This window comes from Pristiophorus japonicus, chromosome 11, assembly GCF_044704955.1.
Source record: "Pristiophorus japonicus isolate sPriJap1 chromosome 11, sPriJap1.hap1, whole genome shotgun sequence".
Taxonomy (NCBI): domain Eukaryota; kingdom Metazoa; phylum Chordata; class Chondrichthyes; family Pristiophoridae; genus Pristiophorus; species Pristiophorus japonicus.
In genome coordinates this window covers 72721780-72749157 of record NC_091987.1, presented here as the reverse complement: position 1 = coordinate 72749157, position 27378 = coordinate 72721780, and the positions used below count along the sequence as shown (strand labels likewise).

General features: G+C 47.5%; 1 protein-coding gene across 6 annotated transcripts in view; it reads right to left on the bottom strand.

The window, feature by feature from the left end:
- The window catches only part of spag17 (sperm associated antigen 17), a 564758-nt gene that overhangs the window by 158427 nt on the left and 378953 nt on the right, over nucleotides 1-27378 (bottom strand). For all 6 annotated transcript variants that reach the window (XM_070893521.1, XM_070893526.1, XM_070893524.1 and 3 more), the window contains one exon: nucleotides 2912-3045. In XM_070893521.1, the coding sequence (XP_070749622.1) occupies nucleotides 2912-3045 (134 nt within the window). The remainder of the gene's footprint in view (nucleotides 1-2911; nucleotides 3046-27378) is intronic.

The window sequence follows — 27378 nt, the reverse complement described above, 5'->3', positions numbered from 1 at the left end:
AAAAAGATGCACCAGTACCTTTTCGGTAGACGGTTCGAGCTAGTAACGGACCACAAGCCATTAACATCCCTGTTGTCCAACAGCAAGGCTGTCAATGCCAATGCGTCAGCTTGCATACAGCGATGGGCTCTCACGCTGGCTGCGTATGACTATACCATACGGCACCGGCCAGGCACCGAGAATTGCACTGACCACCTCGCAGGCTTCCACTGGCCACCACTGAGGGGGCAGCGGAGCAAAGCGCTGAGATGGTCATGGCCGTTGAGGCTTTTGACACCGCAGGCTCTCCCATCACAGCCCGCCAGATCAAAATCTGGACCAACAGAGACCCCCTCCTGTCCATGATAAAGAAATGTGTCCTGACTGGGGATTGGGCGCCCGCACACGGGGCGTGCCCCGAGGAGGTCAGATCGTTTCACAGACGGATGGATGAGCTCTCCATCCAAGCCGACTGCCTGCTATGGGGCAGCCAGGTAGTCATGCCCCAGAAAGGAAGGGAAGCATTCATCAGGGAACTCCACAGCGAGCACCCTGGCATCGTGCTAATGAAGGCCATTGTCCGGTCACATGTATGGTGGCTGGGAATTGACTCAGACCTGGAACACTGGGTTCGCAGGTGCACGGTGTGTGCCCAGGGAGGCAATGCCCCCAGGGAGGCCCCAGTCAGTCCGTGGCCCTGGTCCGCCAGGCCGTGGTCACGCGTTCACGTAGACTACGCAGGCCCGTTCATGGGAAAAATGTTCCTGATCGTTGTTGATGCATACTCGAAATGGATTGAGTACATCATATTAAACTCGTGCACGGCATCCATCGCAGTGGAGAATCTGCGTACGGTTTTTGCGACCCACGGCTTGCCGGACATTCTGGCCAGTGACAATGGCTCGTGCTTCACCAGCCATGAATTCCAGGAGTTTATGTCGGGAAATGGCATCAAACACGTCTGGACAGCGCGGTTGAAGCCGGTTTCCAATGGCCAGGTGCAGAACGTGCGGTCCAAGTCATAAAACAGGGCATGCTCCGTATCCAAGGACCCTCCCTTCAGTACCGCCTATCGCGCCTCCTACTGGCCTACAGGTCCCGCCCGCATTCGCTCACGGGAGTCCTGCCAGCGGAACTACTCATGAAACGCACGCTTAAAATGCGGCTGTCCCTCGTTCATCCAGTCCTGTCAGACATTGTTGAGGGCAAGCGCCAGTCCCAAACCAAGTGCCATGATCGAAACACAAGGGGGAGGTGTATAGAAATTGATGACCCGGTATTTGTTCTTAACCATGCTTTGGGACCCAAGTGGCTTGAGGGCACCGTAATTGGCAAAGAGGGCAATAGGGTCATAGTGGTCAGACTCAACAATGGGCAGACATGCCACAAACACTTGGACCAAGTAAAGAAAAGGTTCAGCATAGACACTGAGGAACCTGAGGAAGAGCATGAGATGTTACCCACACCACTGTCAATGGACGAGCAACAAGGACATTCACCAACATGCACAGTCCTTGCGGCCAGCCCGGACAGGCCGGAATCACCTCAGGCGACAGAGATGCATTTTGCCAAGGCTCAGCCACCAGAGCCCCAACTGCGGCGCTCCACGAGAGAGCGTCGACCACCTGAAAGACTTAACCTTTGACACAAAAAGACGTGAGGGGGAAGGTGATGTCATGTATGCAATCTTCATACAACTGTAACCTTCATGTAACTGTAACCTTCATGCAACCACAATATACACTGTATATATGTCCTGGAAATGTACACCTTGACCACAGGGGGTGAACTTGTGGGAGACAGTCCTCACCTGGGCACTCAGGTATTTAAAGGGAGGTCCCACGCAGGGTCATCACTTCTTGGTCCTGGGAATAAAGTAAGGTCACGCAGTGACCGTGTCTGCAGTAAATGCCTCGTGTGATTCAGTAGCAAGGTGCAGGGACACCACAGGGCCCCACAAGGAAACCTTGGGCCTCCCCTGCCTGAGGCTTTCTCCTCTCCTCCAACTGCAATTCCCCTCCTTGCGCCCTCCGATGCACTTGCCTTGCATCAAAGACTGTTCTCCTAGGCTCTCAGGTGTGACCTCTGAGCTGCCTGATATTAACAGCCAGGCAGCCACTTCCTGTTGACCAGCAGGCTGTTTTGATTAGGAAGTTGGCCATAGACATGCTAATGAAGCTTGGCTATTAAAATTGGATGAGCCTCCCTGGTACCGTTCCTGGCTGGGCCGGCTGCTCGCGCGGCCATTTTCCCGCCCAGGAGTAAAAATGGACCCTACTAACTCTACTGCGATATAATTCCACAGATGTCGATAGATCGACAATATCTTACTAAAAATGCCCATGCTCGTTTATGAACCAGGACAGCGAATGTCAGCCAGTTATATGACTATGTGAGCTGTCACAGCTCAGCCTGATTTTGTCTGGTTCCATCCAGCGATACAGATACATTTGCAGCAAGGGTCCTTAGATAATAATGAGGAATGAGAACTCCTTTACTCGCTGAGACCAGCTAACTCAGCACAGATGTGGAATGAACTAGCTGCACTAGCTCAGCACAAAACCAGTATAAAAGCTTGTGCTTCACATCATACAATGCACTTATCCATTAAGCCATCTGTGAGATCAGATTTTACATGCTGATTTATATAATTGTCAACACATTGGTTATTCACATTAGTTTCATAAATACAAAGGTCAGCAAGGGCATGGAAACAAAAAAGAGAATCATGACATCACACATTTTGTGCTGTACACAGGATGTTACAGAAATAAATCAATCAATACAAGTTTTGGAACTTGAATTTTTTTTAAATTCCTGAAGTACTGTACTAGTAACTCCATAACCAGGAATAATGAACAAGAATGAGAAACGACAACCTAATTCTTCCTCCTGCTCCAACTAATAAATTGCTTGAAAGGATTAGAGGTACCTCTACTTGAGGAAATGTGTCCCACTTTCTTGATTGAAGGTTGGGGGGGATAATGTTAGCTAAGTCCTTCTTAATTAACCAGCGTGATCCAATGTCTTCGGTGGATGGCTGGAGAAAAGTGATACCCAGGACACCTGTTTGAAGTAGAGATGGAAAAAACTTAGTCAACAGAAATATAACAAAATGTTTCTATTAAAGTGAGGTGTATTCTTTAAATACTTTTAATATAAAACTCTACATTACATTCAGATTACTTTGTGGATACCAGACTATGAATAACTACTTTTACTTAGAAAATTATATGCTCCCACCATTTCCCATTTATAGTAAGAGAGTAGAATGGTCTCAGCTATTTAGGTCCTTACAACTAATGTCAATGTCAACCTGGAAATGAGAGACAGGGGGGAATTTTAACCCCCAAAAATGAGTGGGTTGGGGTCGGGTGGAAGGTTAAAGAGTTATAAAACTGAATCCCAACCCCAACATGCCCATTTCCGGTTTTAACGGAGACAGGATGGGGGGCAGGCAGCCAACCCCCTCCCAGAAGGCAGGTTGTCCATTTAAATATTATAATGAGGCGGGTGTGCCTCATGGTGATCCACCATTACAAATTTAACTCTGGCCAGTCGGATTTCCAGGGCCTCAGGGAAACCACTAACTAAAGGAAGGTGCGGACTGCTGGATCCAGGAGGTAAGTGCCTTTCCACTTTGTAACTGTAACTGTGTAAGACTTGCCACTAGAGGGCACAACTGTTGGAGGCCCAAGGATCACCTGTACACCTCATGCACGGAAGTATCTAAGGTTGTCTGCCATGCTGCTTAGGCACTCAAGAGTTGTATTAAAGAGACTACGGTCACATCAGTTTTAGCTCACAGTACTCAGTCTTGTGGAGTTCTTCCATACTTAACAATTGGCGATGAGTAATAGATTATGGTCATGGCTGCCGTTGGTATTTTGTAGAGATTTGTAGAGGGTAATGATTGGGAAGCCTTCGTTGAGCGTCTCAACCAATACTTCGTGGCCAACGAGTTGGATGGGGACGATAAAACGATCAAGCGCAGGGCGATTCTCCTCACCGTGTGTGGGTCCACAATATACGGCCTCATCAAGAATCTACTAGTACCGGAGAAACCAGTGGAGAAGACATATACAGAGTTGTGTGTGCTGGTTCAGAACCACCTCAAGCCGAAGGAGAGCGTCCTAATGGCCAGGTATTGCTTCTACACGCACCACCGCTCCGAGGGCCAGGACGTGGCGAGTTATGTTGCCAACCTGAGACGCCTTGCGGGAACTTGCGAATCTGCTGGATTTTTGGGGGAAATGCTGCAGGACTTGTTTGTGCTTGGCATCGGCCACGAGGTCATTCTTCGCAAGCTGTTGTCCGCCGAATTCCTAGACCTGAACAAGGCCATCATGATAACCTAGGCATTCATATCCACGAGCGATAATACCAGAGATATCTTCCCAGCATCGAAGTACTGTGCATAAAATAACGTCGCTATCAGGCAGAACGACATATGGCAGGGCCTACGCGTCAGCAGTTGCAAAGCCTACGATGACTCAGAGTCCGCCATTGGGCATGAATGCAAATCCATTAGCACCATGTTGGCGCTGCAGGGGTAATCATGGAGCTCATCAATGTCGATTCAAGCATTACATGTGCAAAGGCTGCGAAACAATGGGGCACCGCCAGTGAATGTGCAAGAGTGCTGCGACTTACCACGTGGCAGAGTCGGCAGAGGATGATCGATCCGGCAAGGATCACACAGAACAAACAAGAGAGGCAATTCAACCTGAGGAAGTAGTGTATGGGGTACACACCTTCACCACCAAGAGCCCTCCTATCATGCTGAAAGTCGAATTGAACGGTATTCCGGTATCAATGGAGTTGGACACGGGGGTGAGTCAGTCAATTATGAGCCAGAAGACTTTTGAGAAACTGTGGGACAACAAGGCACAAAGGCCCAAACTGAGCCCGATTCAGACAAAGCTGCGCACCTACACCAAAGAGCTCATACCAGTCATTGGCAGTGCGGCAGTTAAGGTATCATACGATGGAGCTGTGCATGATTTATCACTGTGGATTATGCCAGGCAATGGCTCTAGAAGCTGGCTGGGAAAGATTCGATGGAACTGGGATGACATCAAAGCACCATCTTCAGTGGATGACGCCTCGTGCGCCCAAGTTTCTGTCGCTATTTGAACCAGGCATCAGCAACTTCACAGGCGCCAAGATGCAGATCCATCTAGTCCCCGATGCAAGGCCCGTTCATCACAAGGCTCAAGCGGTTCCATATATGATGAGGGAGAAAGTCGAGATCGAACTGGACAGACTTCAACGAGAGGGAATCATATCGCCAGTCGAGTTCAACGAGTGGGCCAGTCCGATTGTTCCGGTATTGAAAAGTGATAGCACGGTCAGAATCTGTGGAGGCTACAAGGTAACGTTCAACCGAGTCTCGTTACAAGACCAGTACCCGCTACCTAAGGTGGATGACCTGTTTGCAACGATAGCGGGGGGGGGGGGGGGGGGAAGTCGTTCACCAAGTTGGACCTAACCTCCGCTTACATGACACAGAAGCAGGCCGAATCTTTGAAAAGATTGACGTGCATCAACACGCACAAAGGACTGTTTATATACCACAGGTGCCCTTTTGGGATTCGCTTGGCTGCAGTATCTTCCAGTGGAACATGGAGAGTTTGCTGAAATTGGTTCCGCGCACCGTTGTGTTTCAAGACAACATCCGGGTCACCGGTCGTGACACCACCGAACACCTGCACAACCTGGAAGAGGTTCTAAGTCGACTAGACAGAGTGGGACTCAGGCTGAAATGCTTCAAATATGTTTTCCTGATGCCAGAGGTCGAATTTTTAGGGAGAAAGTTTGCAGCAGACGGCATCAGACCCACGGACTCAAAAACAGAGTCCATCAAAATGCACCCAGACCACAGAATGTGATAGAGCTGCATTCGTTCCTGGGACTCCTCAGCTATTTTGGTAACTTTCTACTCGGGTTAAGCACTTTGCTGGAACCGTTGCACATGTTGCTATGCAAGGGTGACGACTGGACTTGGGGTAAATCTCAAGAGACAGCCTTTAAGAAGGCCAGAAACCTACTTTGTTCTAATAAGTTACTTGTACTGTATGACCCATGTAAACGTTTAGCGCTAGCTTGTGATGCATCTTCGTACGGGGTCGGCTGTGCGTTACAGCAAAACAATGTATCGGGCAAACTTCAACCGGTTGCATACGCGTCTAGAAGTCTGTTTAAGGCTGAAAGAGCCTACAGTATGGTCAAGAGGCATTACCATGTATATATGGGGTTAAGAAAATGCACCAATACCTATTTGGACTTCGGTTTGAGCTTGAAACCGACCACAAACCGCTCATTTCGCTCTTTTCAGAAAGCAAAGGTATAAACACCAATGCTTCGTCCCACATCCAAAGATGGACGCTAACATTGGCCGCCTATGACTATGTTATCCGCCCCAGACCAGGCACGGAGAACTGTGCTGATGCCCTCAGTCAGCTATCATTGCCCACTACCGGGGTAGAAATGACATAGCCCGCAGACTTGCTACTGGTCATGGATGTTTGAGAGCGAGGGGTCACCCGTTACTGCTCGCCAGATTAGGACCTGAACCAGCCAGGATCCTGTGCTATCACTTGTAAAAAGTTGCATCCTCAATGGGAGCTGGTCGGCTGTTCCCAGGGAAATGCAAGATGAAATTAAGCCATTTCACCGATGCAAAGATGAAATGTCCATCCAGTCGGATTGTCTCTTAATCGCGTGGTTTTGCCAAAAAGGCAGGAAAACATTTATACGCGACTTACACAATACCCATCCAGGCATAGTCATAATGAAGGCTATAGCCAGGTCGCATGTTTGGTGGCCCGGCATTGACTCGGACTTAGAGTCATGCGTACACCAGTGCAACACGTGCTCACAATTGAGCAATGCACCAAGGGAAGCTCCATTGAGTCCGTGATCATGGCCCTCCAAACCGTGGTCCAGGATCCACATAGACTTTGCTGCCGAAGGATGTTGACAAACTTTTAGGGGCATCGAAACGGAGGAGGACGCTTCATAGACCCTCAAGGTTGACAGTGTCAAAGGCCTTTGTAAGATCGAAGAAGGCCATATATAAGGGCTGGTGCTGCTCCCTGAATTTTTCCTGCTTCACGACGACATGCAGGCCGTGATCCTTACCAACAGATCCATTACAGACACAATTCACGTCCGGACCGGGGTCAAACAGGGCTGCATCATCGCTCCAACTCTCTTCTCAATCTTCTTCGCCGCCATGCTCCACCTCACAATCAACAAGCTCCCCGCTGGAGTGGAACTAAACTACAGAACCATCAGGAAGCTGTTTATCCTACGCTGCCTCCAGGCCAGCTCCAAGATCACCCCAATCTCTGTCGTTGAGCTGCAGTACGCGGACGATGCCTGCGTCTGCGCACATTCCAAGGCTGAACTCCAGGATATAGTCAATTTATTCACTGAGGCATATGAAAGCATGGGCCTTACGCTTAAAATCCGTAAGACAAAGGTCCTCCACCAGCCTGTTCCCGCCGCACAGCACTGCCCTCCAATCATCAAGATGTGGACCATTTTGCCATATTTTGGGAGCCTCTTATCAACAAAGGCAAACATTGATGCGGAGATTCAACATTGCCTCCAGTGCGCCAGTGCAGCCTTCAGCCGTCTGAGGAAAAGTGTGTTTGAAGACCTGGCCCTCAAATCTACCACCAAGTTCATAGTCTTCAGGGCTGTAGTAATACCCGCCCTCCTGTATGGATCTGAGGTATGGACGATGTATAGAAGGCACCTCAAGTTGCTGGAGATATATCACCAGCGATGTCTCCGCAAGATCCTGCGGATCCCCGAGGAGGACAGGCGCACCAACATCAGTGTCCTTGTCCAGGCTAACATCTCCAGTATTGAAGCACTGACCACACTCAATCAGCTTCGCTGGGCAGGCCATATAGTTCGCATGCCAGTTACGAGACTCCCTAAGCAAATGCTTTATGCAGAGCTCCTTCATGGTAAACGAGCCAAAGGTGGGCAGTGGAAGCGTTAGAAGGACATCCTCAAAGCCTCCATGGTAAAGTGCAACATCACCACTGACACCTGGGAGACCCTGGCCGAAGACCGCCTGAGATGGAGAAAGTGCATCCGGGAAGGCGTTGAGTTCTTCGAGTTTCAACGCAAAGAGCGTGAAGAGGTCAAGCAGAGACAGCGGAAGGAGCGCATGGCAAACCAGCTCCACCCACCCCTTCCCTCGACGAATGTCTGTCCCTCCTGTGACAGGGTCTGTGGCTCTCATATTGGACTGTTCAGCCACCAGAGAACTCACTTTGGGAGTGGAAGCAAGTCTTCCTCGATTCTGAGGGACTGCCTATGATGATGAGATATTGCTGGCCCCTTTTTCGGAAAGATGTTTTTAGTTGTAGTGGGTACTTACTCTAAATGGATTGAATGCGTAATCATGTCATCCAGCACATCCACTGCCACTATTGAAAGTCTCCGATCTATGTTCGCCACCAATGGCTTGCCCGACGCCCTTGTCAGTGACAATGGACCGTGTTTCACCAGCTCGGAATTCAACGAGTTTATGACCCACAATGGCATCAAGCATGCCAGGTCTGCCTCGTTTAAGCTCGCATCCAACGGTGAAGCGGAACGGGCAGTCCAAACTATCAAGCAGAGCTTGAAACACGTGACGGAAGGCTCCTTGCAGACCCACTTATCTCGGGTTCTGCTAAGCTACCGGACGCGACCCCACTCGCTCACTGGGGTTCCCCCTGCAGAATTGTTAATGAAGAGAGCACTCAAAACCAGGCTCTCCCTAGTCCACCTGGATCTAAATGATCATGTGGAAACCCGGCGTCACCGGCAAAACATGTACCACGATCGCGCGGCTGTATCACGTGACATTGACGTTAACAACCCTGTGTTTGTCCTTAATTACCGTCATGGTCCTAAAGGGGTTGCTGGCACTGACTTGGCCAAGGAGGGGAATAGAGTGTTTATAGTCAAACTACTGAATGGACAAACATGCAGAAAGCATTTGGATCAGACCAAACTGCGGTTCACCGACAACCAGGAACAACCTGAAGTGGACATCACCATCATCGATCCACCAACACACACCCAACCAGCAATCGACCTCGCTGTCAATCAAGAAGATGCACCCACCATTCCCAACAGTCAAGTCAGACCAGCCACGCCGCAGTGCAGCAATGGTCCGACCAACTCACCCATGCCAGAGTTTGAACTCAGACAATCAACCAGGGAGTGTAGAGCCCCGGATCGTCTCAAGTTGTAAATAATTTGTATCAAAGACTTTGGGGGGAGTGATGTTATGTATGTAAATATTGTAACTGTGTAAGACTTGCCACCAGAGGGTGTAACTGTTGGAGGCCCAAGGGTCATCTGCACACCTTGTACAAGGGAGTATAAAAAGTTTCTGCCATGTTGCTTAGGTACTCTGGAGTTGTATTGTAGAGACTAAGGTCACCTCAGTTTTAGCTCACAGTACTCAGTCTTGTGGAGTTCTTCCATACTTAACACTGGGAACCCCAGCTGGCCAGTGGTAAAGTTAAATCAGTCTCCAAACTGCACTGTGGGAGCCTGATTTAAATATTATAGTGAGGTGTCTCGCCTGGTAATCCCGCCATAAGAATGGCCGTCCGTCATGGGGGTTAAAATCCGCCCCCCCCCCCCCCGCCTCAGGGTAAATTCTGTGACTTAAAACTTATGTCATGAAACTCACAAAATTACTCTAGATTGGTGAAGAGTAATGTAATGATTTATAAACATGGGAAGATATATAGTGGAGGGTAGACAAAAAATGGGGAAGAAAAATATCTTCACAAATCTAAGGAAATGTTTAAAATTATATTGTAGCAAGAACAGAATTCATAAATCAACAGAAGACTATCGAAGCATCTCCTACAGGGAAGGAGAAAACAAAATGCCAAAAGATGTTGCTTAAGAAATAAAAACTCCACGGGAAAAGTGATCCATCTGTGGCTAATTAAAGCCGTTAAGGATAGTATTAAATTAAAGGAAAAGGCTTATAATGTTGTGATGAACAGTAAAAAGGCTGAGGAAGGCAGAGCTTTAGAAACCAGCAAAGGATGACCAAAAATTGATAAAATAAGGGAGAAAATAGAATATACGTAACCTAGTAAGAAATATAAAAACAGATTACAAGAGCTTCTACAAGTATGTAAAAAGGAAGAAAGTAGCAAAAGTAAGCGTTGAGGCTGAGATAGGAATCATAGAATAGTTACAGCAGAGAAAGAGGCCATTCGGCCTGTGCTGGCTATCTGCAAGAGCACTTCAGCGAGTCCCACTCGCCCGTCCTTTCCCGTAGCCCTGCAATTTTTTTTCCTTCAGGTACTTATCCAATTCCCCTTTGAAAGCCAGAATTGAATCTTCCTCCACCACCCTTTCAGGCAGTACATTCCAAGTGCTAATCAATCGCTACATAAAAATGTTTTTCCTCATGTCACCTTTGGTTGTTCTGCAAATCACCTTAAATCTGTGTCCTCTGGTTCTCAACCCTTCTGCCAATGGGAACATTTTCTCTTTATCTACTCTGTCTAGATCCCTCATGATTTTGAACATCTCTATCAAATCTCCTCTCAACCTTCTTTGCTCTAAGGAGAACAACCCTAGCTTCTCCAGTCTAGCCATGTAGCTGAAGTCCATCATCCCTGGCACCATTCTTATAAATCTTTTCTGCACCCTCATAAGGCCTTCACATCCTTCCTAAAGTGCGGTGCCCGAAATTGGACATATTACTCCAGTTGAGCCAAACCGATGCTTTATAAAGGTTCATCATAACTTCCTTGCTTTTGTATTCTATGCCTCTATTTATGAAGCCCAGGAACCCGTATGCTTTTTTAATCGCTTTCTCAACTTCCCCTGCCACCTTCAACAATTTGTCCACTTACAGCCCCAGGTCTCTCTGTTCATGCACCCACTTTAGAATTGTATCCTTTAGTTTATATTGTCTCTCCTTGTTATTCCTACCAAAATGCATCACTTTACACTTTTCTGCATTAAATTTCATCTGCCACATGTATGTCTTATTGAAATCTATTACTATCCTCCTCACTATACTGCCAAGTTTTGTGTCATCTGCAAAAGTTGAAATTGTGGCCTGTACACCCAAGTCTACGGAGTCGCAACTGCTCTCCGTCCCAAACGGGGCGTACCTACCGTATTTAAGATTTTTCTCCGCCCCAATCCATGAGGCAGAGAATCCGCCAATTTTCAGATCTTTGTTGATTTTTTCTGGTCGGAGCGGTGTTGCTGTCATCAGCGGCGTGGAAGTGCCGATGGGTCAGAGCGGCCATCGCTCTGAGTCATGAGCACTGCGGTGATGATGTCAACGTGCGTCACAACATCCCTCCCCTTCAATTAAAGGGGAGGGCCGCAGCAAACTCTGCAGCCTCTTTAGTGGCAAACACTGAGCCACCAGGGAGGGTTTGGCCGTGCCAGTGGCCCAGTATCCAAGAGGAGATGCCAAGCTGCCTTTTGGTGGCCTGACCGAGCCCGTGGGCACCACTGCCAGGCCGACCTGGCAGTCGACCGACAATTAAACTAAGATGGCGACCACGGCAGCGCCCCCCTTCCCTTTAACGGTGGACCAGCCTCCCAGACACACACAGCCTCCCACAGGGGAAAGCTGTCACTGGCACTGACCGGCGGTGGCTGCGCACCCGTGGGGCAATTCCACACGGGTCAATTTCCCACAGGGGTCAGAAAGGGAGTTGCTGCGTGCCCCGATGGGGCGGCAGCACGGGCTGCGCTGAAACCCGTTCTGGTCATAGATGGGCCGGGGGCAATTTAGGACGGGTCGGCCCATCTATCTGCCCCCGGTCGGTAAGGCATATCCGCTCCATTCTCGCCTCTTAGAGGCAGTAATGGAGCTTATAGAGGGGGGCAATTTCAGCCCCTATGTCATTAATAGATATCAAGAAAAGCAGTGGTCTGACTACCGACATTTTGGGAACACCGCTGTATACCTTCCTCCAGCCTGAAAAACAATCGTTCACCACTACTCTCTGTTTCCCATCACTGAGCCAATTCCGTATCCATGCTGCCACTGTCCCTTTTATTCCATGGGCTTCAACTTTGCTGGCAAGCCTATTATGTGGCACTTTATCAAACCCCTTTTGCAAGTCCATGTACACCACATCAACTGCAGTGCCCTCATCAACCCTCTCTGTTACCTCATCAATAAACTCAATCTAGTCGGTTAAACACAATTTGCCTTTAACAAACCATGCTGGCTTACCTTAATTAATCCATGCTTGTCAAAGTGACTGTTAATTTTGTCCCTGATTATTGTTTCTAAAATCTTTCCCACTACCAAGGTTAAACTGAATGCCCTGTAGTTGCTGGGTTTATCCTTACACCCTTTTTTCAAACACAGTGTAACATTTGCAATTCTCTAGTCCTCTGGCACCAGTCCTGTATCCAAGGAGGATTGGAAGATTATGGCCAGTGCCTCTGCAATTTCCATCTTTACTTCCCGCAGAATCCTAGAATGCTTCTCATCCGGTCCTACTGACTTATCTACTTTAAGTACAGCCTTCCTTTCTAGTACCACCTCTGTTATGTCTGTAATGCATTTATGAATGACTCCACAAGGCAATGTGTTGTACTCAAACTGTAGTGACCTTGGTCCTTTATTCGTAACTCTAGAATGAGGCACAAGCATGGTGGGCAGCCTTTTATATTGGGCCTTTTATATTGTGCAGGTGACCCTCAGGTCTCCCACTGCAGTGCCCTCTGGTGGACAGCCTCTGCCACAGGGGCAGGAAACCCCGGTCTCCACCAGTTGCACCCTCTAGTGGTGCCAGCATAATATATACACAGTGTAAACCTTATTGATAGTACATCAGGTAACAAATCTCCATCTTATGCAACTATACAGTGACGACACAGAGAGTATATCTATAGTCTGCATATATAACATCACTCTCCCCCAAGTCCTTTATGCCGATTACCTTTGCACTATGTGTTTTGGCTTAGCTCTCCCCAGACTTAAGTGCCAATAGCCCTTGCACCTTGGCAGTGCCTTGGCTAAGCTCTCTCCCTGTTAACCCCCAAGTCCTTTTGCCACAACGTTGGGTAGTGGTTACCAGTCTGGATGGTTTGATGATGCAGTGGAGGTTCTAGTGGGTTCTGGGTGTGATCCATGTGTGTGTCCATAGCTACATACATCCATTCCCCACCCCCCCACAGCGAGATCATGCAGCAGGCCCGTTACATTAACATACAGGATCAGACACAGTGCAAGTACAAAGTAAGGAACTTACAGTTTGGATCGTGACACCTTGGTTCAGTGACTTACATTCGTTACGTTTTGCGGTCGTGCGCCAGGATTGGGTAGATTGCATTCATGGTTCAGTCATGGTAAGTACTAAGGTATGTGAGGACGCAGGTTCCAGAGCAACCGGATGGGGTCCTAATCATCCGATAGTGACATTGCGTCCCCTGCTAGCGGGGTGGGCTTGGTTCGCTCACCTAGCCAGGACTCAGGGCCTTTGCCGTTGCCTAGTAGTGGGCAAAGCCACAGATGTGTGTGGCTTCCCTGTCCTCCTTTGAGGGCTGCAGAATCTTCTGCCTGCTCTTGAACAGTGTTGGGAACCTGGCTGTTCCAGGTCTCATTTGGGGAACTCGTTGGTTCTGACCTTTCGCTCCCGGACATGACTGAGGTAGTGACTGGGTCTGGGGGCTGCGCCGTCTCCACCCGGGTGGTGGGCAACGGCGGCTGACTGCATCTCCAGGTCCGTGGCGAATAGTGCCATCGGGTGCCTTCAGCATGGGTTAGACCTGGGGCAGGGTATCAGGATCAGTGCCTTCACCCTCCTGAGGTCGCTGGCCTATAAATTGTGGGGACACCTGGGGGAAGGGCATCAGGATCAGCGCCTTTACCCTCCCGAGTTCGCTCGCTTGCTACTTTTGGGGACACTCTATTTCCGACTTCTCGCAACAACATTTTGTTATTTACATTAGGACTGGTACCGACATCTTGCAACAACATTTTGTTCACAATCTTAATCGGTTCGTTACATTGATTGCCATACATACAATGTCTCTTTAAGTTCGGTTGGTTGCAGGTCTCCTTAAGAGAGCCCTGCTGGCTTTACCCCAACCGAATCCTTTGTTAGACACCACGTGTTGGTCCCTCAGCTTTGCACCTCGTGGTATGGCTGGGCCATCTTTTTTTTCAGCCACGTTGCCCCTCGCTGTGGCAGGGACGCCATCTTGCCTCTGTCCTCGAGGTCGACTGCCTTAATCCTTCTCTCCCGCGATTGTGCCACAAAAGCTGGAAGAGAGCCTGTGAATTCGATCTTCCTCTCCAGGAGTCCTGTCACTGGAGCCGGGAAGGTACTTTTAGGCCGTTCCGGTCGGATCATTGCTACGCAGTCGTGATGGATGGTCTGTACCTCAGGTGCAGCGCTGGTCTGTTCTCTGGTGTCTGGCTCAAGCGAAGGTGAGGTTTTGCTCTGCCTCTGAGCACGGGGGACATCGATTGCTAGAGTGAAGAGGTCTTCCCATTTCCACTGGATCTTCCCCATCCACCTTCTTCTGAGTAGCGTTGGACCATCACCTGCAACAATCCACAGAGGTAACTTGTGCACCACGCCATTATGGATTACACTTACATCCGTACTACCAAGGACTGGGATCAACTCCTTGGTGTAGGTGCGCAACCTTTCCTGTACTGGAACCAGCTCGGGTCGTTTTTCTTTCCATAGCCTCTCAAAGGCATCCTGGCTCATCACTGACTGGCTCGCTCCCGTGTCCACTTCCATGAAAACTGGAACGCCGTTTATCTCGACTTCCATCTTCACTGGAGGATAATCGGTGGTGCAGGTATACACTCCATACACTTCTTCTTGGGGTTGAGCTGCCTCTCTGGCCAAATCAACACACCGATTCAAAGTCATCTACCGACTCCTTTCTTTTACACATACGCTGGAGGTGGCCCTTTGTGTTACAGGCTTTGCATACATACTCAGCAAGCCGACACTGGTGAGCCCTATGGTTTTCCTCTGCAACGACAGCATTGTGCTACTCGATTAGCACCCCTCGGCGGACTCTGAGTTCTGGAACCCTGAGGTCTGTGCTCTCTGCCCTGGGCAGAGCCACGTTCTACAGTCTTGCCTGTGAAAGGCACCATTCTGTGTACAGTACTTGCTGGGTTTGAGTCCGCAGGTTGAATAATTTGCTTGGTGCTGCAGGTCGAGGTCATGAACGCCTGACTGATGCTGATGGCCTTCTGCAGGTTGACTGTGGTGTCGGCAGATGTGAAGGAGGCCCTCATGGCCAATTTACATAACGAAGATGTCTCGCAATGCTTCGTTGAGGTGCATGCCGAAATCACATGGTGCCGCAAGTCTCCTGAGGTCGGCAGCATATTTTGCAATCTCCTGGCCCTCAGGTTTGCGGTGACTGTAGAATCTGTGCCTGGCCATGAGGATGCTCTGTTTTGGTTTTAGTTGGTCGCAAATTAGTTCAGTCAGCTCATTGTTTGTGTTATCCTTGGCCTTTGTGGGTGCCAGCAAGTCCCTGACGAGGCAGTTGACCTCGGGCCCACAACTGGTCAGCAGTATAGCCTTGCGCTTCTCCGCCAATGTGTCCGTCTCCCCTGCCAGGTCGTTTGCCACAAAATATTGCTCGAGCCTTTCCATGGAGGCATCCCAATCATCACCCTCTGCGAAGTCTTTTAGTGTGCCAAAGTTAGCCATAATCACGTGAAAGTCCATATTTTCGTCGCCAGTTGTTATGTCTGTAATGCACTTATGAATGACTCCATAAGGCAATGTGTTGTACTCAAACTGTAGTGACCTTGGTCCTTTATTCGTAACTCCAGAGTGAGGCACAAGCATGGTGGGCAGCCTTTTATACTGGGCCATGCACACCTATGCAGGTGACCCTCAGATCTCCCACCGCAGTGCCCTCTGGTGGACAGCATCTGCTACAGGGGCAGGAAACCCCAGTCTCCACCAGTTGCACCTTCTAGCGGTGCCAGCATAATATTTCACAGTACATCAGGTAATAAGTCTCCATCTTATGCCACTATATAGTGACTACACAGAGAGTATATTTATAGTCTGCATACATAACAACCTCCTTAGCAATTTTTATCTCATCCAGTATCTCAGCTACCTCCTCTTTCACTATGACTTTGGCTGCATCTTCTTCCTTGGTAAAGACAGATACAAAGTACTCATTTATTACCTCAGCCATGCCCTGTGCCTCTATGCGTAGGTTTGCATTTTGGTCCCTAATCGGCCCCACCCCTCCTTTTACTAGCCGTTTACTATTGATAAGGCTGCAGAAGACTTTTGGATTACCTTTTATATTAGCTGCCAATCTGTTCTTACTTTCTCTTTGCCCCTCTTATTTCCTTTTTCACTTCCCCTCTGAACTTTCTATATTCAGCCTGGTTCTCACGTGTATTCTCAACCTGACATCTGTCATACGCCCCCTTTTTCTGCTTCCTCTTACTTTCTGTCTCTTTCATTATCCAGGGATCTCTGACTTTGGTTACCCTACATTTCCCCCTCATGGGAATGTACCTCGACTGTACCCGAACCATTTCTTCTTTAAAGGCAGTCAATTGTTTGATTACAGTTTTTCCTGCCAATCTTTGCTTCCAATTTACCCTGGCTAGATCCATTCCCAACCCACTGAAATTGGCTTTCCTCCAATTAAATACAACTGTTGTACTATTTTTAGGGAAAGTACTTAATTCTGCAAATGTGTAATCCTTGCAGAGGAAGAAAGGACAATATCGATGGAAAGTTTGAATCATTCTCAGCTATCCTTGAAGATGGAATAAATGTAACTCTCAGCAAATATACTCCTGCAAAAGAAATTGGCTTTCCTCCAATTAAATATTTTTTACTGTAGATTGCTTCCTGTTCTTTTCTATAGCTAATCTACACATGATGATACTGTGATCACTGTTCCCTAAATGTTCCCCTGCTGATACTCGCTCTACTTGACCCACCTCATTCCCCAGAACCAGATTCAGCAATGATTCCTTCCTTGTTGGGCCAGAAACGTACTGATCAAGAAAGTTCTCCTGAACACATTTCAGAAATTCTTCCCACTCTCTGCCCTTTACATTATCACTATCCTAGTCTATATTTGGATAGTTGAAGTCCCCCATTATCACTACTCTATAGTTCTTGCACCTTGTAATTTCCCAGCAAATTTACTCCTCTATATGCTTCCCACTGGCTGGTAGCCTATAGAATACACAGAGGAATGTAATCGCACCTCTATTGTTTCTCAACTGTAACCAAATAGATTCTATCCTTGACTCCTCTAGGACATCCTCTCTCTCCAGCACTATAATATTCTCCTTAATCACTATTGCCACCTCACCTCCTTTACTTCCTTCCCTATCTATCCGGAACACATTGTATTCAGCAATATTTAGTACCCAATCCTGCCCTTTTTTGAGCCAGGTATCCATTATTACCACAACATAATATCCCCTTGCACCTGAGCTTACCAACCTTATTCACCACACTGTGCATTCACACGCATGCACTGTAAACCTATCTTAGACCTTCTTGTATTCTGTCTTAGTCTGCCCTACCTATTACTTACTGTCTTTCTCAGTCCTTTGTGCATCTTGTTTCTCCCTTCATTGCTTCATCCTGGTGCTCAACCCCTGCCAAATTAGTTTAAACCCTCCCCAATAGAACTAGCAACCTCCCCCCGCCACCACCCCCACCCCCCCACATTGGTCCCGGCTCTGTTGAGGTGCAACCCGTCCGGCCTGTACAGGGCCCACCTCCCCCAGAACTCCAGAACTGGTCCCAATGTCCCAGGAATCTAAAGCCCACCCTCCTGCACCATCTCTCCAGCCACGCATTCATCTGCTTCATTCTCCTATTTCTATACTCACTAGCTCATGGCACCAGGAGTAATCCGGAGATTACTAACTTTGAGGTCCTGCTTTGTAATCTCTTTCCTAGCTCCCTAAAATCTCCCTGCAGGACCTCATCTCTCTTTCTATCTATGTTGTTGATACTGATATGGATCATGACCTCTGGCTGTTCATCCTCCCTCCTCAGAATGTTCTGTGGCCGATCAGTGACATCATTGACCCTGGTACCAGGGAGGCAACATACCATCCTAGAATCATGTCTGTGGTCGCAGAAACACCTATCTGTTCTCCTATTGAATCTCCTATCACTATTGCTTTCCCAATCGTCCTACATAAGAACATAAAAAATAGGAGCAGGAGTAGGCCATTTAATCCCTCGAGCCTGCGCCGCCATTTAATAAGATCATGGCTGATCTGATCATGGACTCAGCTCCACTTCCCTGCCCACTCCCCATAAACCTTTACTCCCTTATCGCTCAAAAATCTGTCTATCTCCGCCTTAAGTATATTCAGCCTCCACAGCTCTCTGGGGCAGAGAATTCCACAGATTTACAACCCTCAGAGAAGAAATTCCTTCTCATCTCTGTTTTAAATGGGCGGCTCCTTATTCTGAGATTATCCCCTCTGGTTTCAGTTTCCCCTATGAGTGGAAATATCCTCACTGCATCCTTGTCGAGCCCCCTCATTATCTTATCATCATCATCATCATCATGGGCAGTCCCTCAAAATTGAGGAAGACTTGCTTCCACTCTAAAAGTGAGTTCTTAGGTGACTGAACAGTCCAATACGGAATTACAGTCTCTGTCACATGTGGGACAGACAGTCGTTGAAGGAAAGGGTGGGTGGATTTGCCACATGCTCTTTCCAGTGCCTGTGCTTGTTTTCTGTATGCTCTCGACAATGAGACTCGAGGTGCTCAGCGCTCTCCCGGATGCTCTTCTTCACTTAGGGCGGTCTTTGGTCAGGGACTCCCAGGTGTCGGTGGGGATGTTGCATTTTATCAAAGAGGCTTTGAATGTGTCCTTGAAACTTTTCCTCTGCCCATCTGGAGCTCGCTTGTCGTGTAGGAATTCTGAGTAGAGCACTTGCTTTGGGAGTCTTGTGTCAGGTATGCGAACAATGTGGCCTGCCCAATGGAGCTGGTCGAGTGTGGTCAGTGCTTCGATGCTGGGGATGTTGACCTGATCGAGGATGTTAACATTGGTGTGTCTGTCCTCCCAGGATCTTGTGGAGACATTGTTGGTGGTATTTCTCCAGCGATTTGAGGTGTCTACTGTATATGGACCATTATCTTATATGTTTCGATAAGACCACCTCTCATTCTTCTGAACTCCAATGAGTATAGGCCCAACATACTCAACCTTTCTTCATAAGTCAACCCCCTCATCTCTGGAATCAACCTAGTGAACCTTCTGTGAACAGTCGCCAATGCAAGTATATCTTTCCTCAAATACGGAGACCAAAACTGTATGCAGTACTCCAGGAGTGGCCGCACCAATACCCTGTACAGTTGTAACAGGACTTCTCTGCTTTTACTCTCTATCCCCCTTGCAATAAAGGCCAACATTCCATTTGCCTTCCTGATTACTTGCTGTACCTGCATACTAACTTTTTGTGTTTCATGCACAAGGACCCCCAGGTCCATCTGTACTGCAGCACTTTGCAATTTTTCTCCATTTAAATTATAATTTGCTTTTCTATTATTTCTGCCAAAGTGGATAACCTCACATTTTCCCACATTGTACTCTATCTGCTAAATTTTTGCCCACTCACTTAGCCTGTCTATATCCCTTTGCAGATTGTTTGTGTCCTCCTCGCAATTTGCTTTTCCACCCATCTTTGTATCATCAGCAAACTTGGCTACATTAAACTCGGTCCCTTCATCCACGTCATTAATATAGAATGTAAATAGTTGGGGACCCAGCACCGATCCCTGAGGCACCCCACTAGTTACTGTTTGCCAACTGGAATATGACCCGTTTATCCCGACTCTCTGTTTTCTGTTAGTTAGCCAATCCTCTATCGATGCTGATATGTTACTCCCAAACCCATGAACTTTTATCTTGTGCAGTAACCTTTTATATGGCACCTTATCGAATGCCTTCTGGAAATCTAAATACATCACATCCACTGGATCCCCCTTATCCACGTGGCTCGTTATATCTTCAAAGAACTCCAGCAAATTTGTCAAACATGATTTCCCTTTCATCAAACCATGTTGACTCTGCTTGATTGAATTATGCTTTTCCAAATACCATGCTACTGCTTCCTTAATAATGTACTCCAGTATTTTCCCAATGACAGATGTTAGGCTAACTGGTCTATAGTTTCCTGCTTTCTGTCTGCCTCCTTTTTTAAATAGGGGCATTACATTTGCTGTTTTCCAATCTGCTGGGACTTCCTCAGAATCTAGGGAATTTTGGTAGATTACAACCAATGCATCCACTATCTCTGCAGCCACTTCTTTTAGGACCCTAGGATGCAAGCCATCAGGTCCAGGGGACCCTGTTCGCCTTTAGTCCCATTATTTTACCGAGTACTACTTCTTTGGTGATAGTGATTGTATTACGTTCTTCCGTCCCTATAGCCAGTTGATTATCCACTATTGGGATGTATTTCGTGTCTTCTACCATGAAGACCAATACAAAATATTTGTTCAAAGTCTCTGCCATTTCCCTGTTCCCCATTATTAATTCCCTGATCTCAACCTTCTCGGGGACCAACATTTACTTCAGCCACTCTTTTCCTTTTTATGTACCTTTAGAAACTCTTACTATCTGTTTTATATTTCATGCTAGTTTACTTTCATAATCTATCTTCCCTCTCATTTTTATTTTTATTATTCGTTCTTTGCTGGCTTTTAAAAGTTTCCCAATCCTCTGGCCTCCCACTAGCCTTGGCCACATTGTATGCCCTTGTTTTCAATTTGATACCATCCTTTATTTCCTTAGTTAGCCACAGATGGTTATCCCTTCTCTTTACAGTCTTTCCTTCTCATTGGAATATTTTTTTGTTGAGAGTTATGAAATACCTCCTTAAATGTATGCCACTGCTCATCAACTGTCCCACAACTTAATTTATTTTCCCAGTACATGTTTGCCAACTCTGCCTTCGTATCATTGTAGCCTCCTTTATTTAAGCTTAGGACACTGGTTTGAGATCTAACTTTCTACTCTCCAAATGAATTTGAAATTCAACCATGTTATGGTCACTCATTCCTAGAGGATCCTTTACTAGGAGATCATTTATTAATCCTGTCGCAATACACAGTACCAGATCTAAGATAACCTGCTCCCTGGCTGGTTCCACAGTGTACCATAGTAAATGTTGGTCCCTTAGAGGACGCGACCGGGGAATTAGTAATGGGGAACATGGAGATGGCAGAAACTCTGAACAAATATTTTTTTTAGCAGTCTTTACGATAGAGGACACTAACAATATCCCAACAGTGGATAGTCAAGGGGCTATGGGGGAGGAGGAACTTAACACAATCACAATCACCAAGGAGGTGGTGCTCAGTAAGATAATGGGACTAAAGGCAGATAAATCCCCTGGACCTGAAGGCTTGCATTCTAGGGTCCTAAGAGAAGTAGCGGCAGTGATAGTGGATACATTGGTTGTAATTTACCAAAATTCCCTGGATTCTGGGTAGATTCCCAGCAGATTTGAAAACTGCAAATGTAACATCCGTATTTAAAAAAGGAGGCAGCCGGAAAGCAGGAAACTATGGACCAGTTAGCCTAACATCTGTGGTTGGGAAAATGTTGGAGTCCATTATCAAAGAAGCAGTAGCAGGACATTTGGAAAAGCAAAATTCGATCAGGCAGAGTCAGCAGGGATTTATGAAGGGGAAGTCATGTTTGACAAATTTGCTGGAGTTCTTTGAAGATGTAACGAACAGGGTGGATAAAGGGGAACCAGTGGATGTGGTGTATTTGGACTTCCAGAAGGCATTTGACAAGGTGCCACATAAAAGGTTACTGCACAAGATAAAAGTACACGGGGTTGGGGATAATATATTAACATGGATAGAGGATTGGCTAACTAACAGAAAACAGAGAGTCGGGATAAGTGGTTCATTCTCGGGTTGTCAACCAGTAACTAGTGGGGTGCCGCAGGGATCAGTGCTGGGACCCCAACTATTTACAATCTATATAAACAGCTTGGAAGAAGGGACTGAGTGTAACATAGCCAAGTTTGCTGATGACACAAAGATGGGAGGAAAAGCAATGTGTGAGGAGGACACAAAAAATCTGCAAAAGGACATAGACAGGCTAAGTGAGTGGGCAAAAATTTGGCAAATGGAGTATAATGTTGGAAAGTGTGAGGTCATGCACTTTGGCAGAAAAAAATCAAAGAGCAAGTTATTATTTAAATGGCGAAAGATTGCAAAGTGCCACTGTACAGCGGGACCTGGGGGTACTTGTGCATGAAACACAAAAGGATAGTATGCAGGTACTGCAAGTGATCAGGAAGGCCAATGGCATCTTGGCCTTTATTGCAAAGGGGATGGAGTATAAAAGCAGGGAAGTTTTGCTACAGCTATATAAGGTATTGGTGAGGCCACACCTGGAATATTGCGTGCAGTTTTGGTTTCCATATTTAAGAAAGGATATACTTGCTTTGGTGGCAGTTTAGAGAAGGTTCACTAGGTTGATTCCGGTGATGAGGGAGGTTGACTTATGAGGAAAGGTTGAGTAGGTTGGGCCTTTACTCATTGCAATTCAGAAGAATGAGAGGCGATCTTATCGAAACGTATATGGTTATGAGGGGGCTTGACAAGATGGATGCAGAGAGAATGTTTCCACTGATGGGGGAGACTAGAACTAGGGGGCATGATCTCAGAATAAGGGGCCGCCCATTTAAAACATAGATGAGGAGAAATTTCTTCTCTCAGAGGGTTGTTAATCTGTAGAATTCGCTGCCTCAGAGAGCTGTGGATGCTGGGACTAGACAGAAATAGACAGTTTCTTAAACGATAAGGGAATAAGGGGTTATGGGGAGCGGGCCGGAAAGTGGACCTGAGTCCATGATCGGATCAGCCAAATTGTATTAAATGGCGGAGCAGGCTCGAGGGGCTGTATGGCCTACACCTGGTCCTATTTCTTATGTTCTTATGTACTGTTCAAGGAAACTATCCCGGATACACTCTATGAACTCTTCCTCAAGGCTACCCTGGCCAATTTGCTTTATCCAATCAACATGAAGGTTAAAAATTGTTCCTTTTTTTACAAGCCTCCATTATTTCTTGATTTATATTCCATTCAACAGCGTAGCTACTGTTAGGGGGCCTATAGGCTACACCCACCAACGACTTTTTCCCCTTATTATTCCTTATCTCCACCCAAACTGATTCAACATCTTGATCTTGTGAGCCAATATCGTTTCTCACTAACGCACTGATCTCATCCTTTATTAACAGAACTACTCTAACTCCTTTTCTTTTCTGTCTGTCCTTCTGAATATTTAGTTCCCAGCCTTGGTCACCTTGCAACCATGTCTCTGTAATGGCTATCAGATCATACCCATTTGTATCTATTTGTGCCGTCAACTCATCTGTTTTGTTACGAATGCTGCATGCGTTCAGATAAAGATCTTTTAAATTTGTTTTTTTTAAAACCACTTCTTCCTGCTTTGATCCCACTTTCTGATGTACTTTTAATGTTTATACATTCTATCCCTTCCTGTCACGCACTGGTTTTCATTTCCCCCAGTGCTACCCTGCTCTATTGCCTTCTCCTTATTCTTTGACTTGTAAATTTCCACTCACCTGAACCCTCCCCCCCACTAATTAGTTTAAAGCCCTATCTACAGCCTTAGTTATTGGATTCGCTAGGACCCTAGTCCCAGCACAGTCTAAGTGGAGCCCGTCCCAACAGAACAGCTCCCTCTTACCCCAGTACTGGTGTTAGTGTTCCATGAACCAAAACTAATTTCTCGCACATCAGTTTTTGAGCCACATGTTTTAACTCTCTGATCTTATTTATCCTGTGCAAATTTGTTCGTGGCTCAGGTAGGAATCCAGAGATTATTACCTTTATGGTTCTGCTTTTTAATTTGGCCCCTAGTTGCTCATAATCTCTCAGCAGAACCTGTTTGTTTGTCCTACCTATGTCGTTGGTACCCACGTGGACCACGACAACTATCTTACCCATCCCACTCCAAATTCCTCTCCAGCCCAGAGGCGATGTCCTTAACACTGGCACCGGGTAGGTAACACAGCCTTTGGGACTCAAGCTCTCAGCTCCAGAGAACCTTATCTATCCCCCTAATGATGCTGTCCCCTACCATTAAAATTTTTATTTTTACTCCCCCGACTTGAATGGTCCCCTGTACCACGGTGCTGTGGTCAGTTTGCTCATCCTGCCTACAGTCCCTGCTCTCGTCCACACAGGGAGTAAGAGCCTCGTACCTGAGGCTCCTCCAGCACTACATCTTGCATCCCCATACCTTCCTCACTCGTCGTCACACCCTCCTGTCCTTCACCACGGATCGAATTTGGATTAATTAATCTAATTGGTGTGACTAGCTCCTGGATTGTGGCGTGCAGGTAACTCTCCCCTCCCTGATGTGTCGTAGTGTCTGCAGCTCGGATTCCAGCTCATCAACACGGAACCGAAGTTCCTCGAGCTGCAGACACTTGCTGCAGATGTGGTCGCTATGGACCTCAATGGGGTCAACCAGCTCCCACATGCAGCAGCAGTAACACATCATCTGTCCTGCCATCCCTAATATATTTAATTAATTAATTTTTCAAGTTTTGTTTTTAATCCCAGGTCTCAATTCAAACCAATGTCCCAGAAAAGAGAGAAAAACTCACCAATCACTTCCCTTCTTTCCTGTGATGTCACACTTTGATTTTGGTTCTTTTTACTTCGTATCTTCAGGTGAGTTGGTGCTGTTTGGGCTGGCTGCTTGTTGTGCTGCTCCTGCCGATTTTGCTCCCTTTTATCTGGGCCCCGATCTCCCGCTGCTTGTCCTCGCCCCCACCCTGTACAGCTGAGCCAATCTGAGGAACCATCACCCTCACCAGTACTCAGAACAGAATACTGGTTGGCGAGCGAGATGCACTCAGGGGACTCCTGCATTACCTGCCTGGTCCACCTTGTCTGTCTGATGGTCACCCATTCCCTCTCTACCTGCACAGTCTTATGCTGCAAGGTGACTGTTGTATATGTGGACTTGTATTTACTCTGAACAGCCACCAGAGGGCTCATTCCCTGGAGTCCCAAGGGATCCCATACTCTCTTGGGAGCACAGGTATTTAAGGAGGCTTCACAGGTTGGAGAGGCACTCTGCAATAAAAGACTATGGTCACACTTTACTTTGAGCTCACAGTGTTCAGTCTGACTCTTTCTCCATACACAACAACTGGCGACGAGATACAGATAGTGAACCCAAAGATGCAGAGAACAGTGGGCATCCGAGACAAATTTTCGGAGAGAGATGATTGGGAAACTTTTGTGGAGCAACTCGACCAATGCTTCGTGGCCAACGAGCGAGATGGGGAAGAGAGCGCTGCAAAACGAAGGGAGATCCTCCTCACCGTCTGTGGGCCACCAACGTACGGCCTCATGAAGAATCTGCTCACTCTAGCGAAACCCACGGAGAAATCGTACGATGATTTGTGCACACTGGTCCGAGAGCATTTGAACCCAAAGGAAAGCGTTCTGATGGTGAGGTACCGGTTCTGCATCTACAAAAGATCTGAAGGCCAGGAAGTGCTGAGTTATGTCGCCGAGCTAAGACGCCTTGCAGGACATTGCGAATTTGAAGGACATTTGGAGCACATGCTCAGAGACTTTTTCATACTTGGCATTAGCCACGAAACCATACTTCGCAAACTTTTGACTGTAGAGACCCCAACCTTGAGTAAGGCCATAGTGATAACCCAGGCGTTCATTGCTACCAGTGTCAATACGAAGCAAATCTCCCAGCACACAAATGCTGCTACAAGTACTGTGAACAAAGTGATGTTGTTTCCGAATCGTAACGTACAGGACAGGTCACACATACCTGCAGCTGCACGTCCGCAGATGACTCAGAGTCCACCATCAAGTGATGAATGCAAGGCCATTAACGCCTTGTTGGCGCTGAGGGGTGATCATCATTTCCATTCATGCCGGTTCAAAGAGTTCGTTTGCAAGGGCTGTGGGACAATGGGACACCTCCAACGAGTGTGCAGGCGAGCTGCTAAGCCTGTTAAACCTGCAAACCACCCTGTTGCAGAGGAGGACAGATCCACAGAAGATCACAACGAACCAGAGCCTCAGATAGAGGAGGAAGAGGTACATGGGGTGCACACATTCACTACGAATTGTCCCCCGATAATGCTGAATGTTGAACTAAATGGACTCCCGGTGTCAATTGAGCTGGACACAGGCGCGAGCCAGTCCATCATGGGCAAAAAGACTTTCGAAAGGTTGTGGTGCAACAAGGCCTCAAGGCCAGTCTTAACTCCAGTTCACACGAGACTAAGAACTGATTCCTGTAATCGGCAGGTCTCCTATGATGGAGCGGTGCACAAGCTACTACTCTGGGTGGTACCGGGCAATGGTCCCACGCTGCTTGGCAGGAGCTGGCTGGGAAAGATACGCTGGAACTGGGACGACGTCCGAGCGCTATCGCCTGCTAACGACACTTCGTGTGCCCAGGTCTTAACCAGGCATCGGGAAATTCCAAGGAGCAAAAGTGCAGATCCACTTAATTCCGGGGGCGCGACCCATCCATCACAAGGCGAGAGTAGTACCGTACATGATGAGAGAAAGGGTAGAGATCGAGCTAGACCAGCTGCAACGAGAGGGCATCATTTCACCGATTGAGTTCAGCGAGTGGGCCAGTCCTATTGTTCCAGTCCTCAAGGGAGACGGCACCGTCAGAATCTGTGGCAATTACAAAGTAACTATCAATCGTTTCTCCCTACAGGACCAATACCCACTGCCAAAAGCCAACGACCTCTTTGCAACGCTGGCGGGGGGAAAGACGTTCACGAAGCTGGATCTGACTTCAGCCTACATGACGCAAGAACTGGAGGAATCATCGAATGCCCTCACCAGCATCAACACGCATAAAGGTCTGTTTGTTTATAACAGATGCCCGTTTGGAATCCGATCAGCGGTGGCGATATTCCAGAGAAACATGGAAAGTTTACTGAAGTCGGTCCCGCACACTGTGGTCTTCCAGGACGACATCTTGGTCACAGTTCGGAACACAGTCAAACACCTGCAGAACCTGGAGGAGGTTCTTAGTCGACTCAACCGCGTGGGGCTCAGGTTAAAATGCTCGAAGTGCGTTTTCCTGGCACCTGAAATGGAGTTCCTTGGAAGGAGGATTGCGGCGGACAGCATCAGGCCTACCAACGTGAAGACACAGGCAATCGAGAATGCACCGAGGCCACAGAACATGACGGGGCTACGGTCGTTTCTGGGACTCTTGAAGTACTTTGGTAACTTCTTACCGGGTCTCAGCACCCTGCTAGAGCCACTACCTGTCTTACTACGAAAAGGGGGTGAATCAGTTTGGGG